At 37.2% G+C, this 24,487-nt stretch overlaps 3 protein-coding genes across 5 annotated transcripts; 2 read left to right on the forward strand and 1 right to left on the reverse strand.

Annotated features, from left to right (window-relative positions):
* On the forward strand, positions 1,414–8,073 carry LOC109715208 (bromodomain-containing protein DDB_G0270170). The gene is made up of 9 exons (XM_020240109.1): positions 1,414–2,265; positions 2,513–2,561; positions 2,658–2,718; positions 2,820–2,865; positions 2,959–3,057; positions 4,879–4,947; positions 5,027–5,492; positions 5,931–6,079; positions 6,188–8,073. Exons 1-9 carry the CDS (start codon positions 1,717–1,719, stop codon positions 7,445–7,447), a joined length of 2,748 nt encoding a protein of 915 aa, XP_020095698.1. The 5' UTR covers positions 1,414–1,716; the 3' UTR covers positions 7,448–8,073.
* Positions 11,301–13,027, reverse strand: LOC109715569 (transcription factor MYB26-like). 2 transcript variants are annotated; one of them, XM_020240661.1, is made up of 4 exons: positions 12,894–13,027; positions 12,502–12,814; positions 11,794–12,382; positions 11,301–11,508 (listed from the first exon to the last, which is right to left on the reverse strand). In XM_020240661.1, exons 2-4 carry the CDS (start codon positions 12,808–12,810, stop codon positions 11,306–11,308), a joined length of 1,101 nt encoding a protein of 366 aa, XP_020096250.1. In that variant the 5' UTR covers positions 12,811–12,814; positions 12,894–13,027; the 3' UTR covers positions 11,301–11,305. The 2 variants fall into 2 exon arrangements, with proteins under 2 accessions (XP_020096250.1, XP_020096249.1); XM_020240660.1 differs by having other exon boundaries at positions 12,502–13,027.
* Positions 17,126–21,402, forward strand: LOC109715791 (arogenate dehydratase/prephenate dehydratase 6, chloroplastic-like). 2 transcript variants are annotated; one of them, XM_020240964.1, is made up of 11 exons: positions 17,128–17,668; positions 18,274–18,338; positions 18,456–18,548; positions 18,634–18,834; positions 19,181–19,261; positions 19,344–19,439; positions 19,670–19,747; positions 19,838–19,927; positions 20,021–20,088; positions 20,230–20,311; positions 20,867–21,402. In XM_020240964.1, exons 1-11 carry the CDS (start codon positions 17,377–17,379, stop codon positions 20,921–20,923), a joined length of 1,203 nt encoding a protein of 400 aa, XP_020096553.1. In that variant the 5' UTR covers positions 17,128–17,376; the 3' UTR covers positions 20,924–21,402. The 2 variants fall into 2 exon arrangements, 1 of the variants encoding a protein (XP_020096553.1); XR_002217756.1 differs by lacking the exon at positions 20,867–21,402 and having other exon boundaries at positions 17,126–17,668; positions 19,863–19,927; positions 20,230–20,304.

Raw genomic sequence — 24,487 nt, forward strand, 5'->3', positions numbered from 1 at the left:
GTTTGGATAAATAATATGAAATAAGAAAAGTAGTGGACAGTTATGTATAGAAAATAGAGGTGCTGGTGGGAATAGTTATACCAGGTTATTTCAGATACCCGAGTATTATTATTTTCGGGTAAAAAATTTACGTTTGAGTTCGAGAATAGAGAGTAATTCTTTTGGAATGTTTCTTTCTCCGAGAGAGTGACTGGGAGAGCTTTTTGTGAGTGAGAGTGAGAGTGAGAGTGAGAAGCGTTTATCAATTCACCTATTTCTCTCTTTAGTTGTGGTGTGTAACTGTACCTAGTGTAGGATTGTTTTTCAACTAATCAAGAACATCACCACGAATTTACCCATCATGGACGACCATAAATCTAATTAAAAAAATCAACATCTCCCACTTGTACGTGATGAGCAAACAATTTTCATTATCTTTGACATCACACATAAGAGACATTCTCAAAGGGTAAAAGAGGGGGGGATTCAATTCATCACATGATCGACGTTGAGACTTCAAATGAACGATCAATCGAAACAGAAGGATTTGATTCTGACATCATTTTTTTCTCTCTCTTTTTTTATTTAAATAAACACGAAAAGAAAACTCAATCATCTTGCATCTGAATCCAAATCCTTTGCTTTTTTTAATATTTTAGATTAATTTAATTGAAAGTATAAAGTGTCTAAAATTTTAACTTAAAATTTTAAATATTAACAATTAAGTTTTTCGTCATTTACGTTCTGCAAAGCGGGCAGAGTCCAAATCCACTACTAGCCATAGAGTTTGGGATGGTTTAATTTTCAAAAAAGTTAGCAAATCAAAACCCACCAAGTCAAAATTGGCATTTTCTCCTTTCACGAACTCATTTTTTCTTTGGTGAAAATGTATGGAGACTCCTCAACTACAAGTAATTTCGAAGCAAGCCCTTCAACTATTTTTTTTTGTTATTTTAATTTTTATTCATTTCGGCTTAAATAATTTGATCAATTAATTTAATAATTTTACTGGAATTAACATATTAGGAACTATCAGACACTTTATTAAATTAAAAACTATTAGAGCTATAAAATTTGATGAAATTTTTGAATAATTAATTTTATCAAGTATATTATTTTAGTTTTCTCGTGATCAAAAGTAGAGTCCATACTATATATATAATATTCAGCGAAGTTTATATAAAAAAAAGATAATAATAAGATGTTAGTTTAGAAATATTCCTTGTAAAATGTTCACTCATGCATAGTAATTTTTTTGTTTTAAAGTAAAATAGTAAAAATTTTTGGCACAAAAAATATTTAGCGAAAGAGTTTGAGGAGTAGGGTACAATATTAGGACAATAGGGGGACCGTTCATATATTTTTTATTTTACTCAGAAACAAAAGGAAAAGAAAAAGAAAATAAAAAAAAAAATCATGGTTTCTGGAGAAGGGAAAAAGATTAAAAAGAAGGAGCGAGCGAAAGGACCCGCTAAAGACGGAAGAGATAGCGAAGAGAGAGAAAAAAAAAAGAAAAAAAGAAAGAGAGAGAGAGAGAGAGAAGAAGAAATAAACGAAGAGAGAGAAAGAGAAAGCGAAAGATTAGAGAGAGAGAGAGAAAAAGTAAGAGCAGTGGCTGCGAGGGTTGGTGAAGGAAAATAAATTAAAACAGAAAAGAGGGGAGGTGGAGGAGACGGAGACGGAGACGGTGACGGAGACGGAGAGGAGGAGGAGGAGGAGGAGGAGGAGGAGCTCGCGATGATGGCGGCGGCGGCGAGGCGGCGCGGACGACCTCCCCAGCAGCGATCGGCGGCGCCGCCACCGGAGAGTCGCCGGAACCTCCGGCCTAGGCGGCGGAGGCTGCTGCTAAACGACCACTACGGCTTCTCCTCCTCATCGGAGGAGGAGGGGGAGAAGGAGAAGGAGGAGGTGGAGGAGGAGAGGGGACGTGGGGAGCAGGGGAGGAGGAGGAGGAAGCTTAAGCTCGTTCTGAAGCTACCTCACTTCTCGCCGGCGAAGAGGGAGGCGGCGTCGCCGCCACCGCCGCCGGCGCCGCCTTCGCCGGCGCCGCCGAGGTCGTCGCGGCCTAGGAGGGCGGCGGAGAGGCGGGTTTCGGAGTCGTCGTCCTCGTCGCCGCCCTCGGCGTCTTCGTCTTCGTATGTGGAGGATGAGGACGATGACGAAGAAGAAGAGGGCAAGTGCGAGGAGGAGGAGGAGGAGGAGGAGGAAGAGATCAAGCCGCTGAAGAAGAGAAGGATCGACAGGTGTCACGATCGGATCGGCTCGGAGCGATCTCGTCACCGCGAGGTATATATAACACCACTCTCTCTCTCCCTCTCCCTCTCTCTCTCTCTCTCTCTCTCTCTCGAGGGTTGGAGTTGGTCCCCCTCACACCCTCCTTGTGGGGGATCACAAACGCCATGTTACTCTCTAACTAAGCAACAAAAGCATCTTTTTTTTTTTGTAAACAATAAGTTACTTTATTTAGCTCAACATACATAAAATTCCTAATTTGGTTGATAATTTCTTGAGTTTATGATTCCTATTCGTGTAGATAGAGAAGAAGAGCAATGTTGTTCGGAGATCAAACGGTTCCATTTCAGGTTAGTTTTTGTGTAGCTTTTAGTAGTCATTTTACTGGTTGAGAAAAAAAAAAGAAGAAGCTTTTGGGTGTTACGAAGAGCTGATTCTTTGATTAGGTTCTGGAAATCCTTTACCAGAGAGGAAGACGCTGGAGGCGATTCTCGATAAGCTTCAAAAGTGGGGCATTTATTCTCTTCCTCATTTGATTTCCCTCATTTTCAGCTGATGAATTCTTTGTTGAATATTTTTTTGGTTGGGTTTGATGCATGTTGCTGCAGGAAAGACACTTACGGGGTGTTTGCCGAGCCGGTGGATCCAGAAGAGGTGAGTATTATGTGTTTATGTTTCACAATTATTAGTAGTTGTTAAGACGAGGATATTTTTTTGTTATTGATTAATGCGGTGTTCTCGCTGCAGCTTCCTGACTACCATGATGTGATCGACCATCCAATGGACTTCGGTACTATAAGGAAGAAGCTAGCGAGGAATTTGTACCGTTCCTTTGAGCAATTCGAGGTAGGCATATTGTTCTGATTGTGGTGTCGGCAAATTTAGCATATAGATGATGATATATATACTTTCGTATTTACCTCTAGGAGAAAACGTAGCTTTGATAATGGCTTGGTACTAGCTATTAGAATAGATAATCAACCAAAAATGCATCTTCCGGACTTGTGCAAACGCTAATTTCTCAGCGCAGGTGGGTTGCTTCACCTAGTTTGTACTTCTTTGGTTTCTTGGTTATATTGTTAGTTCACACAATAGTCATCTGGAAGGCAAAGTGAATTGTTTCTTTCTCTCTGAATAGATATTCTCGATCTACGGATATGATTAGGTTAAGTTGGTCTTTTGAGGTGCTTGAATTATTGACACGATAATACCATTCATACTCCAATATTACCATTATTGTATAATGGTGTTGTTTTTTGTTTTTCTATTTTTTATCCTCCGTCTTGTCTGAGAACATAGTTTTATGATTTCAATTTTCCTATATATGTAATATATTTAATTAGATTGCTGTCAAAATGAGAAGGACTCTGTCGGGATTATTCTAGGATACTTAGAAAAGGCTATGACCGTCATATTGTTGCATTTTAATCTTTCCTTTTTTTTTTGTCAGCTAATTTCAATCTGGTCTAAATCGACCATGTAAGTAAATATAGAGCAACTATGTACTTTTCAACAGGAGAAAGAAGTTGCACTCTTTTTAGTAATCTGGATTTCATTATGCTGGGTCTAGAATCTTTCATGCAATAAATTATTTTGATCTCTATAATATTACATGTCCTGCAGCATATTTTTCCCATGCTCTCTACACTTTTCCTTTTGATTTTGGGTTCTTTATTGTACTTTCCTTTCTATTGTAACCTGATCTCATTTTCTACCATATTTGACATAATCTGAGAGTCTGATTGTACCTCAAGCAGAACCTCCCTACCTTCTTTGCGGCCTTTCCGTGGAACAACGGTATCCTAGTAGGAAGGCGCTAGAAGGTTGGTCACATGGAAGTACCAGTTAACTTGTGATTACTAGGTCTATCTGATGCTAAGCAATTTGGCTTCATGCAAAGGATGATTGCTATAGAAAGTATACACTTAGCCATCATGTTTGTCACTAACATAAACATTTCTCAAAAATGAAGCACCATGGTTTTAAATCTTATTTCTCTTTTGGTACTTCATCGAACAAAGTATTTATTGGCAGCTTCGGGAGTTTCAGGGTTTCACTTTTTTTTTTTTTTTTTTCCCTAAATGATCAAACAAATCATTTTGTTCTTTGCTTAATCTCTACGGGGGGAAAATTTCAAATCAGATTATTTCATCTTTTGTAGTTATTTTTTAAAGATTAGAATGAACAGTGCTGATCTTCAATTGGCTTAATTTCTATTTGAAATCAAATGAATTTATTCATAATGAATGTGTTAGATCTTTTGCCCCAAAAAAGCAACTAAATAAAATGTGAAGTCCAACTTTGAAAAATTGTTTAGGACGTGATAAAATTTTATTTGATTTAAGCACTTGTATGCTGTAGAAGAATTGATGTCGACTACCAATCCAGGAGGCATAGCAATATACCAGTTATTCTTTTCAGTTGTATTTTTTTTTTTTTCATGTAAGAAGGCATATGATATTAAAAATTGACTTGAAGTCTCATAATTACATTTTTGTTCTTCCCAATATCAGTTTAGCACATATTAGATCCTTTTCTTCCTCTATTCCAAATAACAATTTCATACTTCTACTTGCCCGAATCATCAGTTTCTGAGGGTAAAAAAGCCACCGAGCACATGATACGCTTACAGAGTAACTTAACATTACTTATTCATTGAAAATACAGGACGATGTCTTCTTAATCTGCAACAATGCGATGCAATATAATGCACCAGACACCATATACTTCAGACAGGTAAGTAAAGATTCTTTTTTCACAAAGTATGTTCTGTGATTATTGTCATAATTTAATTGGCTTATAACTATCTACATAGGCACGTTCCATACAAGACATGGCAAGAAACAAGTTTCAGGAACTGAGAGATGACAACTTGTGCACTGGAAAGAAACTAAGAGATAATGGCTTATGCACTGGAAAGAAACTAAGAGATGATGGCTTATGCACCGGGAAGAAACTAAGAGATGATGGCTTATGCATTGAAAAGAAACTAAGAGATGATGACTTAAGCACGAAAAATGAATGGAAGGACCAAGCGAGAGTCAAAGTTGAATCCTTAGAAAAGCAGCAACAAGTCGAGAAAGGCTTTTGCAGAAACCAGCAAGAACCGCATGTTTCTGACATCTCCAGTGCTGCAACCCTTGCCTCTGTAGGGGAGGCCTATACGGGGTTAAGCACGGCACAAGCTAATGATGTCGAGCCTAGTATGGTGGTTGATAAGTCTGTAGATAATAGCTCTTCGCTGGGTGAGAGTAAGTCAGAGAAGTTTGATGAGCTTCCAGGTACCAAAATTTGGACCTTTCTTTTAACATTTAGGGTCTGTTTAATTGAACTGGAGCCTTCATAGAAGTGCTGTTTGAGTGTAGCTATTCAACAGCACTAACAAATTTCTAGTTGAAATCTCCTCAAACAACTTCTTGTTGCAGAAGAAGCAGATGCTTCAAATAGGAGCTTCTTTTGTTGTTGGCCAAAAACAATAACAATACCTAGAGCTTCTGCGTTCTGGAGTAGAGAAGCTATTCCATAAGCCCAAACCAAACATGTGTTAAGTAAATTGTATATTGTTTATGATGTAATTTTATAACTCGAATACTTAATTGAGAACTTTTGAGCCAAAAACTCTTGATCTTTTTATAGAACAATTTAAAAATATTTGGCAAGCATGATCACACACACACACACACACATCGAACCTCATCCTTATCTTTTATCTGTCTCAGCCAGGAGTTCTCCCTCCAAGCCGGTGCGTTTGCCTCTTGTGGTCGATGAAAATAGACGAGCCACTTATTATACCTCAGATGAACAGCCTAAGATTGAACGTGACTCGATTTTCGATGTTCTTGCTGGCGAGCCAAGGCAGCTGGTTGCTGTATGCTATCCATACTGAATCACCCAATCCTCAATATTCTCATTCCAAATGTTTTTTATGATTATCTTTCATTTTAATGTGCTCATTCCAAATATTTTATGCTCATAGGTTGAACTACACCTGGAGTACTCATATGCGAGGAGTTTGGCTCGATTTGCTGCTACTCTTGGTCCCATTGCTTGGAAAATTGCCTCTGAGCGTATTGAGAAAGTACTACCTTCTGGGGTAAAGTTTGGGCCTGGATGGGTTGGAGAATATGAGCCACTCCCAACTGCTATTATTTCTCTAGAAAATCACTCCCAAGTTGCTAAAAAGACAAAAGAAAGCGAAAATAGACCAAAAGCAGTTGCTATTAGTGGTCTGTCTAGAAACATAAATGGGCCCAAGAGTCGAGCGATCAGTAAAACCACAAACAGAGTGTCTAATTCTAAGGAGGAGAGAAACAATGATGGGAATACTGCAAAGCCGAAGCAGCGATTATTCAGTGTTATTGCTGAGCCCCAAACAAGAAGCAATGGGATAATGTTACAACCCAAGAAGGAACAGGAGTGCTTTACATCTTCCTTGAGTAGTCCTGTTGATACAGTTCTCCGAAGGCCTGAACATCCGGAAGGTGCTGCTTCTAGGGTTTCTGATACAGTACCATTCCTTAAGGCAAATGGTCAGCCTAAGCTGTACATTAATCAACCAGATGGAGTATCACCACACACTAGGAGTAGTCATATTGGAATCAATCTTGGAGGATCGAGTGGTGGGAAGTTCTCGAGAAAATCAGACACTAACCAGCCAAGTAATGATCTCGGATTCATTTCAAAGCATCCTCAACGAATGGCAGTAGGTAATTTCCTTTCTCATAGTAGTCAACAGCATCATGATAAGGGCCCTGCAAAATTAGTGGGTTTCTCGGGCCCGAAGTTTAGCCAGCCAGGCAATTCAAAAAGTTTCATCAATACTTCAGAAAAACTCAATTCCTCTCTTCGATCAACTGTTAGAGAGAATCACCAGTGGATGTCTGCTGTATCTCCCTCGGGGATTAGACCATCCGCCGATAGTCTAAGTTTTCTCAATAGCCAAGTCAGACCCACTTTCTATAGTAATCCCGCTGCAAGAAATGTGGTTCAATTCATGAAGCAGCCAGTCCAAGGGGTCAGCGAAGAGCCTCATGTTCATAACAGGGGTTTGGTTATATTTCCTCAGCTAATTCCAACGGAAATACCAAGATCTAATGGTTGTTCTCAAGAGAAGAAAAATAAGGATACACTTCCCCCAGATTTGAACATCAGTTTCCCAATCCAAGGGTCTCCAGTACGACAATCTTCAGGTATTCATTTAGATGCTCAGCAACCGGACTTAGCTTTGCAGTTGTGAGTTCTAGAAAGCGAAGGAGATAGAACCAATTACATATTTTCACTAGCAAGTTAGGAAGAATGTGCAAATTATTTATGCGTAGTAGACCCCAGTAGAGCGAGAAAGACGGTGCAGGCAAATTCGTATATCAAAGGACTGGAAGAGTAATCTGCAGAATATATCTGCAGAATGTCAAATTGAATATATGTAGCTGTGAGAATATGAGGAAGGACTCGATCTATCGGCGATCGTGGTTTGTTTATAAGCTGATTTTGGTAGGTGGTAGCGCATGTTTGGATCACGAAAGGCGAATTCTCAAATGAGTTAAGAACTGGGTCTGTTTTGTATTTTTGATGGGATCCTTTGTAAATCAGATTAGTATGGCAGGTCTATGCTTTTTGTAACTTGAAATACCTCTTGTAGGGGCCAATGTACGAATGCCCATACCACCTTTGTATTCTGGTTATAAAATGGATTAAGTAGATTAGATTAGAGCAGCTCTTCTTCTTTCTGAAAGGATTGCTTTTGTTGAATCTTTTGAGACTCTGCGATTTCCTTCGATTAGTCGGATGAGCAAAAGAATCTTTTTCAAGGAATCAATATTCCTTGCTTAGTATATGTGGTTAATCAGATTGCTTCTTTAGGCTTGTTGGAGCTTTAATTAATCATTGAATTTTGCTGATTCGGTATGTGATATTATGGGATGGAAATGGATTAGAATGTCGTTTTTATGATTGAATAATTTTCTTTTTCTTTTTTTTTTTTTTTTCTCTGCGGCGTTCTGAGAAATCATTTTGGGAACGAATTATATGATCAGAAAACTTTGAAAGAGGGTGGTATCGACACTTAGTATTAGTGGAGTTGCGTACAATAACAGTTACCATGCGAGTATTGAGGCATTATTCCCACTTTCTCTGTTCACTTCCCCCTCCCCCCCCTTTGTGTTCTCTTTTCTTCAGAAAAGTCTCTTTACCTTTGGTAAATTCAACTCTTTTTTTTAACCCTTTTTCTTTTGACCAAAACAGAAAAACTAACTCAATCTATCCACCATTAATTTAGCATAAATGATTTACACTAAGTGGATAAATCATAAGCAACTAATACAGTATTAAATTTTTTTTGGGTAAACTTCAAATACCGCCCTTATGGCTTCGCACTTTCTCACTTTAGTACCCTATGGTTTAAAGTGTATCAATTTAGTACCCTGCGATTTTATTTTTCTCTTTTCGTCAGCTCATCCGTTAACATTTTATTAAATTATATATAAAAAAATTTTAGATACCCCACCTAGATTTATCAAATATTCACTTTAGTACCTTTTAATTTTAACTTTATTACTGATTTAACGAAAAAAATTAGTGGATAGGATAATAAAAAGAGAAAAATAAAATCATAGAATACTAAATTGATATACTTTAAATCATAGGGTTCTAAAATAAAAAAAGTGCGAAATCGTATGGGTGGTATTTAAAGTTTTTTTAATTTTTTTAAAAACATAACTAAGAATTTCTGATTTATGATTTCTCCCACTTGTATAGAAATTTGAAATAGAAGTTACTTATACAGGTGTCTCAATTTGAGTGTTTTATTAAGAAAATCGTTCCGAGTCTCCAAAAATGACCTCCAATGAGTCGCTAATATTCTAACAATGAAATTTGTGCTTCATTATAATCTGCGTATATAAATTAATCAAAATTCTCAATAAGATTTGTACCATTATATCAATGCCTAAGTAGAGCATTTTGGGACTCTTAGCTAGCTGTTCTATTTTGGATAAATTTAATAAGTATATCAATATCTATTAATAAATTAAATTGTACTGTACAAGCTATATTGTGAGTGTTAAAGCCACCTTCAAGGATATTCTATGCATGCACAAAAAATAGGTGAAAATCTTATGTCCTCTCTAACGAAAGATTTATTTTTTCACACTAGTCTTATGACACTCTTATTTCTGTAATACTAAAATATCAGAACATTTTTTTTTTTTTTCTGAGAGAAAAGTAGTTTATTTTTTAGAAATGAACTAATTAAGCTAAAAATGTGAAGCAACTAAATTTCGAACTTGGGATCTCGGTATTAATCAGCAAGCTCGTAGTCAACTGCGGTAGGTACGATATGTAAGCCCTTTGAAGGATTGTTTAAATATTTGGATGAATTCAGTGTAAAATTTGTGCTAAACTTTTGAGTGTACAACTAGTATTAATTTCTTTATAATTTATTACAGAGAAGCTGCAACAGCTGTCTACTGTATGAGAGATTTCTTCCATCTTGTTCATTTCTTCACTCTCTTTATTGAAGATATATATATATATAGAGAGAGAGAGAGAGAGAGAGAGAGAGAGAGAGAGAGAGTCCAAGCATGCAGTGTCAACTCTTCATGAGCAAGCAAGTGTAAAAGCAGTGCTTTTGTGCATCAAATATATGGCGGGAAACAAGGGGGAAAGCAAGCAAAGCACGTATTCTGCATGGGGGTGGTGATCTTTGGTCATGCAATCCAAGTGCACCTTACTCTTTCACTGGTAAATCAAAGAGAGAGCAAAAAAAGGAAAAATCTTAATAATGAAAAATAATATACTCGTAATTTTAATATGCACGTCCAAAGTTCGAATCCTGATTACTTCACATTTCTAGTTGAGCTGTAAAATATGTAAGCCAAATCTGTTTCGACTATAATAGGTTCAGATGGTGGTTGGAACTGATCCTAGCTATCATGATCTGTGAATTTTTTATGCCTTTCTAAATTAATTGGCCTTTTATTAACAAACAAGTAAAATAGTCACATACGTAACATTGATTAATTCTTAAGAAGTGAATACTCTAGTTCTGCACAACATTTGAAGTAATTTCTCTACTTAGTATCCGGAATGAAAGTTATAAAGCTTTCTTAAAACTAGGGTTCTTATTAAAAAAAAAAAAACTTTAATTTCATCTTTCATCTAATAATCCTTTCTCACATATTATAGTATCAATATGAATAGAAAAGCATCAGGACATATAATGACATATATTTCTCATTTATTTATGTATATATTTATAGATTGCCATGATTAATTAGGAGGCAAAAATACATCCATATTTATAACATTATTTGATGTGATATTACCACTTCTATATTATAATAATTAAGAACCACTTCTAACTAAGAAGGATAAGATAATCCAAATCATGTCCTTAACTATAATCATTTTGATAGAAATAATACAATAGTCATTAAACTAAAGTAGAAGCGATCTACTAAGTTATAAAACTTTTGACCATGTTAATTACTACTAAAGAATATTATTGGTTCATTAAACTATTGTAGGAATAAATATTAAATAAACCCTTTTTGTATCCAACAAAAACAGCTTCTAACATTTTATTTTTCCTTCTAGTGGATAAAAAACAAATCTGATCACCAAACAATTACTAAATAAAAGTTAAAAAACAAGGGTATCAACTTGTGGAACATATATAATAGCTTCAACAAGAAACAATGTGTGTAATTAACACAACCATAAATGGAAACAAATTAATTTTAACATCCAAAAAAAAAAAATTTGTTTTACACAAGAAAGAATGTGTGTAATTAACACAAGAAAAAATTGTGTTAATAACTAGTTAAGAAGTAGTTAACAAGAAACAATGTGTGTTAATTACACACATTATTAACACCAGAAACAATGTGTGTAATTAACACAACCATAAATGGAAACAATTTTTTTTTTTTTTGGATGTTAAAATAACTACTTCTTAACTAGTTATTAAACAGAATATTAATTGTAGAGAACTAATTAAAACATTTAATGTCATAAATGCTAAGACACACAAATAAGTTCTCCATTGTTCTCTCACTCTATACACATACAAACACAAGAAAAAAAAAAAATTGTTTCCTCAGGACATTCCGGGCATATTGTTCCAGGGGCAAGCTCCTATGTTCCAATCCTCCTCAGTGATCAAGGGACACTGCTCCAGCTGCATTGCGAGCCCGAGTTCGTTGTCGGTCGTCACCGTTGAGGGCGTGGGGATCGTGTTGAGAATTTGGTTCGCGTCGATGCTCTCGGTCGCGCATTGTGGTTCACTCTTCATGTTGATCCCTGCCGAAAATAAATCAAAATTCGTAGAAATTTTGGTTAAAAACTTAAGTCTGAAGTTTCAGTATTAGTGTAAAAATTGTCCCTGAAATTTATCTTTACACGTCAAAATATAAAACTTTGACCATTAAATAAAAATCTGAAACTATAAACCAAATCTGAGCTAAATCAAAGTTAGGACTAAAATATCATTAGAATTAACATAATTCAATTATGAGAGATGATAATAAGAATCAATTTCTCAAAAGGAAAAAAAAAAATGCACGAAAGGTGTTCGATAAAACTCACCAGCGGAGCCGTCGAAGGCGTGGCCGTGCTGATGAGGCGAAATGTAGCTACATTGATCTACATTGCATGCCTCCGCTACGAGTAGCTCTCCGTCTCCGCGTAGCTCCTCCACCATCGCGTCGACCATGAAAGCATCCGCCGTCGCCGCCGCCGCCGCGGTGAGTGCTTCCCCGGGAACTACCAGTTGGTTTGAAGGGAGCTCGTGATTCCCCGCGAGGAGCGGCGGCGGTAAAAGAGGCAAGAGCGGGGCCGTGGACGTCGACGGCGAGGCGGGGGTCGAGAGGGGAAACGCGAACTGGCTGAGCGGAGGAACGAGGAGCGGGACGCCGTTGCCATTGTTGGTGAGGATCGGCGAGGCGGGGGCGGACGTGGAGAATGCGAAGAGCAGCGGCCGCTCCACCATCAGCGGCGACGGCGGAACGGTGCGCCGCTGCCTCCCCAACTGCAGGGGCGTGGTCGGGGACGGCGGCGGGCTGGAGAAGAAGAACGATTGCATGTCCGGAGGGTACAGCGGCAGCCCGGCGCGGCGGTGGCGCTTCACCCGCGTGTTCCAGTAATTCTTGATCTCGTTGTCCGTCCTCCCGGGGAGCTGCATGCACAAAAATACGCGCGCGTAAAGTCGAAATGTAAAACTATTTGGCACAATGCAGATTGGTATGATCCGATTCGATCGGATAAGATAAAATGTAGTGTGTATCGGGTACGTACCTGGGAGGCCATGAGGGCCCACTTGTTGCCGAGCTGGGCGTGGAGGCGCGCGATGACGAGCTCCTCCTGGGGGGTGAAGGAGCCCTTCTTGAGGTCGGGGCGGAGGTGGTTCATCCACCGGAGGCGGCAGCTCTTGCCGCAGCGCAGCAGGCCCGTGTTCCGCCGCACCGCGTTCCAGTTGCCCTCCCCGTGCCGCCGCACGTACTCCGTCAGGATCTCGTCCTCCGCCGCCGTCCACGGCCCCTTCTTCAACTCCCCCGCACCCGCACCCGCACCCGCCATCCCCTTGGGACTCTCGCCCTGCATCATCTTCCTGGGGATTTGTGCAAAAAGTTAAAAAAAAAACACAAAAGAGGGAGGGAAAAAAAAAGAAAAGAAAAAGTTTTCAGTACGAGGATAGATGATGATTAGAGAAAGTGGAAAGAGAATCGAAGGAAATGATGAAGAGAAGAACTGCGCACACGCAGATGAAAGAGACGCGTAGAGAGAGAGAGAGAGAGAGAGAGAGAGAGAGAGAGGGGGAGAGGTATGAAATTGAAGGAAGAGGAGGAAAACGAGAAGAAGCCCTAGAAAGGAGATAATGACATACTTGTCCCAGTTGATATCGGTTTGGTCCAAGGAGGGAACTTTGGGACGCGGCACCTCCCGCGACTCCATCATCCCTATGAATCCCACAAGCGTCGTGTCGACTATCGAGAGAGAGAGAGAGAGAGATGAGGATACAAGGGGCGGGGGGTGAACGCCGACTCTTCTTCGTCCTTCCTCCCCCTCGCTCCTCGTCGTCGTCGTCGTCGCCGAAGACGGGTTCGTTCGCCTTTGACTTGGCTTGAGCCCGAAGAAATGGAGTTCTAGCAAGCTAANTATATATATATATATATATATATATATATATATATATATATATAATATTATAGGATTAAATTAGAGTATTTCTAGAAAATAAAATCAAATTTTTTACTTTCTAACTATCGACATCTTTGAACGCGATTTAAAATATCCGAACTACTTAATTACTAAATAATTAATATTAAATTTTTTTAAAATCTAGTAACTAAAATAAGACATAAAAGTTAATGATCGAGTGATTTAATTCTATACAGAGAGCGTGCAAAGGCCTTGAAATTAATAGTGAAATTTTGGCTGACATGGCAGACCGGGTCCATGCAGTAGGAATGGAAACATGGTGGGACACACCACAAGACAGTGGGGCCCACCTCCCCCGGAGTTTGATTGGCTCACCCCGACTTTGTGCAATCACTCTTTGGCTTTCAGTTCTGGGAAGAGGGTCATAGACTCGGGATGTCTAAAAGAAGAGTGTGAATATCAATAAAATTTCAAATAAAAAATTTAAGTAGAAGTGAAAGATATTATTGGGAAAGATTTGGGGTCTGCCGAGTATATAGGTGCCGCAAAAAGCGCAGCCCCATACATATTATTTGGCCGCATAACTCTGCACTGTAATGTAACGCGTACCCACACTTTTACCCGCCTCTTTTTGCGCAAAAAATTATTTGAACTATTAACTCATTTTAAAGTAAGCATCTAATCTTTAAAAGTTTTAGTTCTATCATCTAACATTTTATTTCATTAGATTTTAATTTTATGATAAGGTTTTTGTTACGAATTAAAATACCTTACTTGTTTTCACTACATAATAGTCACATAAATATATCGTATGAAATATTCTAATTTAATTCAATAAGATAAAATAAACGACGTTCCCGAAAATCTTTTATCAAAATAGTTGTCGGATAATTCAAATCAAATGAATTAGAAGTTTTAATAAAAGTAAAAAACTTTTTATGACTTTTTTTACAATTGCACTAACATGACAAGTTTCAATTGCTGTAATATTTGATGATGTTTTTTTTTTTTTTTTTTTGAGAGAGATAGGTAGCACGCTACCCGCTTCGTTTATTTTATTTAGAAATAAACTTAGCTGAAAATGTGAATAAACTAGGATTCGAATTTGGGTCTCGGGTACCAGCCACCAAGTCCTTTGCCACTTGTTCTAGGAACGGTCGGTAATATTTGATGATGTTGATGACCGCTATTATAGAAGAAGAAGCTTATAGGGTGCAACCAATCCCTAATTACACAAACTTGTGTAAAGATTCACAAATGGATAGTGTTTTTTTTACGTGGCTTCAGTTTCTCGGATCTTATCTGCAATATAATGTGGCTTTCTCTAATCAACGACCGCTTCAATCTTCTTTCTTTTCTTTTCTTTTCTTTTTTTTTTGTCGTCATTCGAGTAAATTGCAGATGTCGTAGTATGATTGGTTTGGAGATTTGGCAATTTTTATTGATGAGGTAGTAAAAAGAATGAAAGAGGGAAATATCCTGTGCTTTGTATAAGTTTATAATAGTAAGAATTAGTTTACTTTCCTGTTAAGAAGAGGATACATATTTTGTTAGATTTCACATAGGTGTATGCATATGAACATCTAATTTCACTACTCTTTGTTACTTTCCTTTTAGCACCTGTTTTTTTGGTCAATTATGCATATAAACATCTTCCCCCATGTACTATTCTCTCCCATCTCATTTTAAACTGCCTTATCACCAGCAATATATATATATATATATATATATATATATATATATATATATATATATATATATATATATATATATATTTATGTATAAAACGTGCAAATTAATTCAATTGCTTGAGAAAGCGGATAGGAATCTTATTGACCCTAATCTAAGTAATTATCCACTCTACTTACTGTACGGAAAATTTATCAATTTTAATAGAGTGAGGAAAAGTAAAAAAATATGGTAGGTAAAAATATGCACAAAGACCACTCACCTATAAAAATTTTGGAAGCAACATAAAATTGGTAAAAATAATTTTGGTATAAGATCATCCTATCCGTACGTAGTGGGTGTTTGGCCTACATTTTGAGCAGCAATTTTCGGACAAAAACTGATTTTATCTTCAATAGAGCGTTTAGCAATCTCATTTTCGAAATATGGTTCTGAATTTTGAAATCAATTTTTTTAATTTTCGAGATCCAAAATCAAACGCAGTTAAAACCTACTTCTTAAAATCTGANTTTCAATTTCTGACTCGAACCTTCTGAATTATTGCGCTTAAGTTTTACAAGCTAATTTAGTTAATTAAATATTGACGAGTGGCTAATATGAAAATGGAATAGCAATGTTGTGATTGATACACGATAATAATTAAAATGTCATATTATTTCATATCAGCAACACGTCAAATTTTAGTCAACTAATTATAGAACTTAACTATAATAATTTATAAAATTCAGATCATAATTATAACAAATAAAAGTGTAATTTAGCCTTAACTTGATGAACCATGGACCTGCATTTAAGATCCACTAGCTACTTTGTTATCAGACATAAACGTTGAGCACATCCCAGTTTCGGGCAGGGCTTTATAATTACGGTCCGGTCCGGAAAAAAATTGGTGAAATTCGAGTCCAATTCCAGCCTAGGAGAAAAAAAAAATTGCTAACTAAGAATATATTCTATATCCCAAATGTGGGAAAAAAGTTAAGGATTAATTACATACAGCGCCCTATAAATATATCAAATTATAAATATATTCCTACAAAATTAAGAAATATATTTATAATTTGCTATATTAAAAAGTTGAAAACAAAAAAAAAAGGCTAAATTACAGAAAACCCCCCTGTAATAACCCGCTTTTTCACTTTCCCCCCCTGACATTTAAAAACCTACACTTTGCCCCCCTGTAAAATGAAAAATGTTCACAGGGGGGTTACGGTGTGTAAAATGACCATTTTGCCCCTCGCCATTGTCGTCTTCTTCCCCATCTTCCTCAGCCGCCCCTTCGTTCGGCCGCGATTTCGACCTCAATCGGCCGCGATTTCTCTCCATTTCCTTCTCCACCTGCTCATCTTCTCCTCCTGCACCCTCGTCGCCCTCGATTTCGGCGACAGTAGGAGAAAATCGAGGTAGGCGACAGTAGGAGAAGGGCAAAAAAGGCGAAGACGAGGCGGCGGAGGACGGCAAAGAGGATGTGGGTGAGGGTGAGGCAGTGGAGGACGGCGAGGCGGCTAGGCGGCGAGGCGGCGAGGCGGCGGCGAGGTGGCGAGCCGGAGGGAGTCGAAGCAACAGGGAGATGGCGGAGGGGTATTTTCGGCATAAAAATATATTTTTTAACGGAACCCTAACGGTAGGGGGTGAAGTGCACATTTTTTATTTTACAAGGAGGCAAAGTGTAGATTTTTAAATGTCAGGAAAGAAAAGTGAAAAAACGGATTATTACAAGGGAATTTTATGTAATTTAGCCAAAAAAAAAAAAAAAATGTTAAGATTTGGGAAGAATCAAAAGTCACCACCCACCCAAGTGTCGTTTTATAAAAAACTCCCCTGCAGATATACTACTGAATCCAAAGATCCAAACCAGGTGGGTAGTTGAACTGATTGACGTGAAGTTATCGCGTGGACTCGGTTCACCAGGTCAAGCAGGGACCTGCTACTTGAACGGATCGAGTGCCGAGTTCTTAACCAGGTAGTGGACGGTCTACAGATTACGTGGCGCACCGGGTTCACGTAATAGTTACTTGTCGAAATTAAAGTGGGTGTTCGCTCCGGTGTTCCTATCTCGGGTCCTCCGCTTCTCTCTCTCTCTCTCTCTCTCTCTCTCTTCTCCAAATCTCTCCCCCTCTTTTCCGTTCGTTTTTACCAACCAAGGAAGTAGTCCAAAGCCGCCATTTTTATATCTTCCTTTTCCACGGATTTCACCTCCCCCACTCGAAACCTACGTGCTCCCGACGATCTCCCCCGCCTCACCTACCTCCTCCTCCTCCTTCCCCCACCCCTCGAAACCCTAATGGAGGAATCGGGCTCCGTTTGAGCAGGGGGAACAAGGCCATGGCTCTTAAGGCCGTGGCGAGCTGGGTCGGGGGGATCCGCCATGTGGGTCGCGGCGATTTGGAGCGGCGGCGGAGCGCGGCGCCGAATTGGAGGTGCGTGGCGGCGGGGAGGAGGGGTGGTGGCGGCGGCGGCGGCGGAGCGGAGGGTTTTGGTTCGGGGGTGTGGGTGGAGTCGGTGGGGGACGAGAACCTGTTGCCCTCTTCGTCCGTGGAGGTGGAGCGAAGGCTCGGGGGCGGCGACGCCGTGGACAAGCCCAGGGTTGGGAGCAGGGATTTGAGCTCGTTACCAAGTTAGTCCCTTTGTTTTTCCCTCCGCCCAATTTAATTTGGTTGTAATTTCGTAAGTTTATCTCGTTTACCGCATTTTGGAGGAGGCATCTCTGTGGATGTGATTTTATGCTTAAATTTACTATTTGTTTGTCGCATAATTTACTTGTTTGCTTATCGTAGAATGCGGATCAATTCGCCATTTATGAATATTAGGATGCTAATTAGTAACTGATTCTTCAGTAAAGATATATTTAGTTGGGAAAGTTTTGGGCTTGGAATGCGAATTGCGACATTTTGACTCTCGGAGTTGGAGTCGTCTAATTCGAAGGTGAAATGGTAATCATTTTCACCTCCTATTCTTGTTGGGAACCAACCAAACTAATGGAGTTAGTCATTCTAAGTAAGATTCCAAATTTCCAATCCAATTGCAAACGAAACATCCCTCCTTTCTCCGATTATATTTAATATATGTCTGTGTGTGCAAGCATTCTATTACATTTTCTATTGATCCGTATAGCAAATCCATGAAATTTATGGTGAAAGTATTGCTACTTACGAGAATAGATATCAATGATAGCCATATGTCCTTTCATAGTTGCGACAGTGAAACTTTCTTTATGCGCAGAGCCACTATCTTTAACTGATCTTTCAGTTTCCAGCCATGGATCTGATGTCCGAGTAGCATATCAGGTATTCGATGCAGTTTTTTTTTTTTCATTCTGTCTATAGATTGTCGTAGTTTTTTCTATTTACATCAATTCATTCATTACCATTGTTTTGTTTTCTGGTTTAATCCTTAAATTGCAGGGTTCACCAGGAGCATTTAGTGAGGCCGCAGCTCTTAAAGCTTACCCGCAATGTGTAGCGGTTCCGTGTGAACAGTTTGAAGTCGCATTCAAGGTTTAAAATTCTGACCACTGTAGAGTAATTATTTATTAGTTGACAAATACTGCCATCTTTTGAAGTATATTTTCTATTTTTGTAGGCTGTTGAACTTTGGCTTGTTGATAAAGCTGTTCTCCCGATAGAGAATTCAATAATTGGAAGCATACATAGGAATTACGACTTGCTCCTCTGCCATAAATTACACATTGTTGGCGAGGTACAATTGGCTGTTGACCTCTGCCTTATGGCCCTACCAGGTGTGAGGAGAGAGCAGCTAGTGCGCGTCTTAAGCCATCCACAGGTTATCTTCATTTAGTTTACAATTAGAAGGGGCTTTTACATGTCTATCCCTTCAATCATTTATTACATGTATAACTATGTAAAAGTAGAAATTTCATACATATGCCTCGAAAGTGCACCCTTTTTTTTTCGCTTTACCAAAAACACTCGCGTTGGGTAGTCATTTGATACACTAGGGGAAGTTGGTTATATACTTGGAAAATTATAATCGTGGATGGGTGTTTTGATTGGTAGCATATTTGAAAATTCTGATATTACAGGTATATACATGTAAAATTAATAAGTTTGCAGGGATAAAGGGCTATATGCGATTATTCTTTCTTTGTCAAATCCATTCTTATTTACAGGCATTTGCTCAATGTGAAAATGCAATAACCAAGTTACGAGTCATTAGAGAAAGTTACGATGATACTGCAGGTGCTGCTGAGGTAGCTCATGAAAACTCTACAAGTTTATTTGATTTCCTTCTATAAATATTGATCACTACATGTTATGAGAATTCTTTTCTAGTTGGTAGCCTCAAAAGGTCTGAGAGACGCCGGAGCAATTGCAAGTGCCAGAGCCGCAGAGCTATATGGGCTTAACATACTTGAAAATAAAATGCAGGCAATAAATCATATCTTTTTGCTTTTATATTTCTGTTTCATTAGCATATGTCCTAGTGTTTTAGTCATGAAAATGGATCCTGGTTCTTCTTCCTGTATATGGTCAAAGGGGTTCTAGATTAAATTACTAAGTTTTCTTTTCCAGTTACTCTGCATTTTCAATTTACATGCATTTCTCTTCAGCTCATATGCTACTATAATGATTTATGAATTGCATAACAATAATGGCAGGATATGTCGAGTAATATCACACGCTTCCTTATACTGGCTAGGGAGCCTATACTTCCGAGAATGGATAGGCCCTTCAAGGTATTAATTAATATTTGCATCTGTTTTCCTCAAAATACAATTTTGCTCTATAGATAAAGGTGAAGGCAAAGTATGCACTGATAATTCCAGACAAGCATTGTTTTCACTCTTGAAGAGGGTCCTGGCGTGCTTTTCAAAGCCTTGGCGGTCTTTGCTCTTAGGAGTATTAATTTGACAAAGGTGTGTTACCGTCGAACTTGATATTACTTATTTTTAGCTTTTCTCAAGTTAGTTTCTTAACTGATTTAGTGATATTTCCATTTTGGAGTTAAGATCGAAAGCAGGCCACGAAGAAATGGCCCCTTGAGGCTGGTCGATGACTCAAACCATGGGACCGCCAAGTAAGCAATTATACATTTTCTTGATTGAATTTGTTGTGATTGCTAAATACCTATTTAACTCTTAAGAAGAAAAGCAACACTGATTCTCTAACTTTGTTGAACAAATTCTTCTGTAGTCTGATTTATAGCTCTTGGCTTTAGGTACTTTGATTATCTTTTCTACATTGATTTTGAAGCATCTATGGCCGAACCTCGTGCCCAAAATGCGTTGGCCCATTTACAGGTCAGAGTTCCATTCTTTGTGGTTGGTTAGTTATTTATTGCGGGCTTAGAAATAATTGGAGTTAATATTGGATGCAATCTGATTTGCTTGAATTTCCATCTTCTTGAAAACTTAATACAGTGACTGCTTATTGAGGCGGTAGTTCATGACTAAACCACGGGAACTTATCCCTAGCTACCCAAGAATGATTACATTAGAAGAAGATATTTTTGTATATTTCGCAACTTAAAAGTTAAGAACCCTCTTAAATATATATATATATATATATATATATATATTGTAATTTTCACTCAAACCCCTCTTAATTGTACACTGTAAATTCTACTAAAACTCTTTTAGGTTCAACTGTTAACCAGAAAACATTTGTTTCAGTGAACGTTGTGAAATCGCTGCTTACATCCATGTTATCAGAGTCTTTTCTTCGAGTATATGCATGCGTTCTTAACATATATATTTATATATTTCCTTTTCAAACTGCTCTTCGGAGGATGACAGTTAGCATGCTAATGTTGGAACTTTATTTTATGTAAATATGAAATTACCGTAAATGTGCAGGAATTTGCTACACTTCTGCGGGTCCTCGGCTCCTATCCAATGGACACATCTTTGTAAATGGCCTCCTTGGAGTTGTTACACCACTATCCCGAGGCCAAAGTTGGAGAAGATTTGATGGTCTTATCTTCGGATTGTTTAACAAAGGAAAATTCCCCCATGTCCATAAGCTCCGCGCTTCTGCGCGACATTCTCTCCTGCCAATCTCTTCAGGATCAGCGAAGCTTTCGACAGCGTATAATGGCACAGAAGTAGTCTCTGAAACTTGCTCTTAATCTCTTTTAGCTTTATAAAAATCTTTGGTGCTAGTAAGTTCTCCTAGGGAGATCTGCGAGGAATTCGAAAGTTCCTGCACCATTTTTTATTTTTTTATTTTTTTTTATTTAGTTTTAGTAATTGTGTGAGAGGAAGTAAAAAGTTTTAGCATCATCTTTGGCTCTTTTTTTTTTTTGTTTGACTCAGCCCAAGGGACTATTAATTGAAATATTGACTGAGTTCTGATATTTGTATCTTCAATAAAAGAGATTTTTTTTTTTTTTTTTTTTTTTTTTTTTTTTTTTTTTTTTATTTTTTAAAGGGCGCTAAGTTGGGAGGATAAATGTGGAATTTAAAAGAAATTGTAAACATGCTTAATGAATGTACAGTATCTTATTTATAAGAAAGTATGAAAACCCAAATCGACAAATGGAGAATTGAAGCTTAGTCCACATTTTATTTTATGCACGGAATAACCTTATTTCACTTCTAATAAAGAGTAGGCTTAATGTATTCTTATGAGTATAGAGTTTTTTATACGTATAAGTTATTTTTAATGGTAGAGCTTTCGAATTGATGATGAACATCAGTTAAATATGATTTAAAGCATTTGAAATTTATAAAAATAAATTTTTTAATTTTTTAAAATTATAGTAAAGTTCATTAAGCTAATATTAAAATGAACAGTCAAAATTGAACGACATGTTAAAAATAGATGGGCGGAAATTTCAATTTAAGATCAGAGTTATTAATCTAAATAGTGAATAAAACTTTTATAAAAAATTTAACTAATTTCGATTCTTTTACACCATTAAATTAGCAAGTATTTTATACCGACTGTTAAAAGTTATTAATTTTGAGATCTTTTCATTGTAAGATAAATAATGTTGAAAAATTACGAAATTCAATTTTTAAAAATTTCAAATGCTTTAAATTATATTTAACGGTATAGATCGCTGATTCGAAAGTTCTATCATCGAAAACGAGTTATGAGTATGAAGTGATCGTGCTCATAAGAATATAGTAACCTAACACTTTAGCGCATATATATTTGGATTGTTTTACACCGTTAAATTCATAAACACGGCACATCGGCCATTAAAATCATCAATTTTGAGATCTTTTGATTACTAGTCAAATGATGTCGAAAAATTATAAAATTTAGTTTTCAAATACTTTTAATAGTGTAGATCAAGTCTAACGGAGCCGATCGTAAATTTGGAAGCCGCATAATTGAAAACAACTTGGTAGCACGGGAGGCCCCGTGCTATCGATAGTATAGCAGCTGNATAGCAGCTGGACTATATATATATATATATATATATATATATATAAAGTCTAACAGAGCCGATCGTCGATTTGGAAGCCGCATCATCGAAAACAACTTGGTAGCACGGGAGGCCCGTGCTACCGATAGCATAGTAGCCTGACTATATATATATATATATATATATCCATGCAATAATCTTGAATTTTTTTAGCTTTTATAGTTGTTGATTACGATAATGATGGCTAAGTAATCTGGTAGGATTCATATTCCACCTCTCTTCTTTTTTTTTTCTTTATTTCATCACCTTTTTCCTCAGGAAATCAGATTCCAATTTCATCCAACTAGAGACTAGAGATAGCAGGTCACACCATATGCAACATTTTGGGTCCACTTGAATGCCTTATGAAGTGCATGTGAGAATTTCTCCTTTTTGATGGTAACACTGGAGCTTGATTTTAATCCACTCCTTGGTTTCTCATTCTTATTATTATAATTTTAAGACAATAGCACCAAACTAGCTTATAGCAATGTTTGGCAGGGACTCATAGAAGAAGCACTATATCAAAATTCATATACAAGCATCTTTTCTGGAGTTGATGCGAGAACTTCAATATATAGTCATTTTAATTTTCTATAGAGAAAAGAGGAAATTGAGATTTCAATCCTCTACCGAGGAGATAAAAGTCATGAATACGAGAAAGTTGTCGGTGTCCGTGTCAGTATCTGTATTTGTTTCAACATCAAGAGTGATGTGATCACTCAAATTATCACTCATAATTATAAGGAGATTGATCTTTCAAATTTAGTAGAATTCAAGAAAATTGTCATTGTCAATGTCAGTATCTATTTCGACATCACTCTATCGCTCGTACTTATATGGAGATTGATCTTTCAACTTTAGTAGGGAGATTCCTCGCTCTCAAAAAATCACAGTACTTTATATATTATATAACGGGTTAATCTTATACAAATCTCTGCAAATATAGTAAATTATAAATAAATTCCTACAAAGTTCAATTTTTATATATTGTCTCTATAAAAATTTTAATGTTTTCAAATATATCCCTGCCGTTGGAATCTATTAGAAAATTTTAGTCAACCATGGATTAAATGTTAAAATCTGATTAATTTATGAGATAACTTGATATTTTTGTCTTTTTTATATTACACTGTTGTTGTTTTTGAAGGAATATATTTGTGATGGCAAAATTGATATTTTATTTAAAATATAAACAGTTCTATAACGGTAACAAACTTGAATGACATATTTGAAATATTAGAATTTTTATAGGGACAATATATGAAAATTAAACTTTGTGGTACCGTTTCGTTTAGGTATAAGTAAGAACTAGATATTACAGGGAGAGGATAAGAAAAATAGTGTTTGGATGAAAATTGAGTTGTTTCCGGAGATAAGAACAATTTTAGATAATTTTATATAGAAAATGAAGGTGTTGGTGGGGTTAACCGAGAGCTACTATTCTCGGGTAAAAAATTAGCGTTTGGATATAAAAGTCGGATAAGAGCCTATTCCTATTCCTATCCCTTAACCAAACGCTGCCTGTAGGTATATATTTGCAATTCACTATATTTACAGTGAGACGAATGCATGTAACCCTTATATAAATTAGATTAGAAATAAACTCCGGCATTATTACCTTAACTCTGAGGTAAAAACCAAAACATGGCCTGTAACTCGATTCGAAGAGTGATAAGAAATAAAATGTGAACAAACAAGATGCCAAATTAATTAGTACTAAAGCATTAATTTACGGCAAAGATCACCCACCAACAAAAGATAATTAATTCCAATGCAATCTAAAGCATCTATCTAGTACAATTAATTGGTTTCAGCACATACTACTTTATTCCTCTTTTATCCCACATCCAATGCCAGAATAAGTACATGGAATAACTATGGCAACCCCACTAACAAAGTTTTCCAATCAAAATAAGAACCCCTAGTTAGAGCAGTTGGTTGTTACACAGACTATTATCCAATTCAAGAGGCATGGGGTTTAAATTTTCGTACGTGCATTTAACAATATAGAATGTATAAGGTTCCCACTTCTCGAATAGTCTATAATATTTAGGTTTAT

Source organism: Ananas comosus, linkage group 9, assembly GCF_001540865.1.
Source record: "Ananas comosus cultivar F153 linkage group 9, ASM154086v1, whole genome shotgun sequence".
NCBI lineage: Eukaryota > Viridiplantae > Streptophyta > Magnoliopsida > Poales > Bromeliaceae > Ananas > Ananas comosus.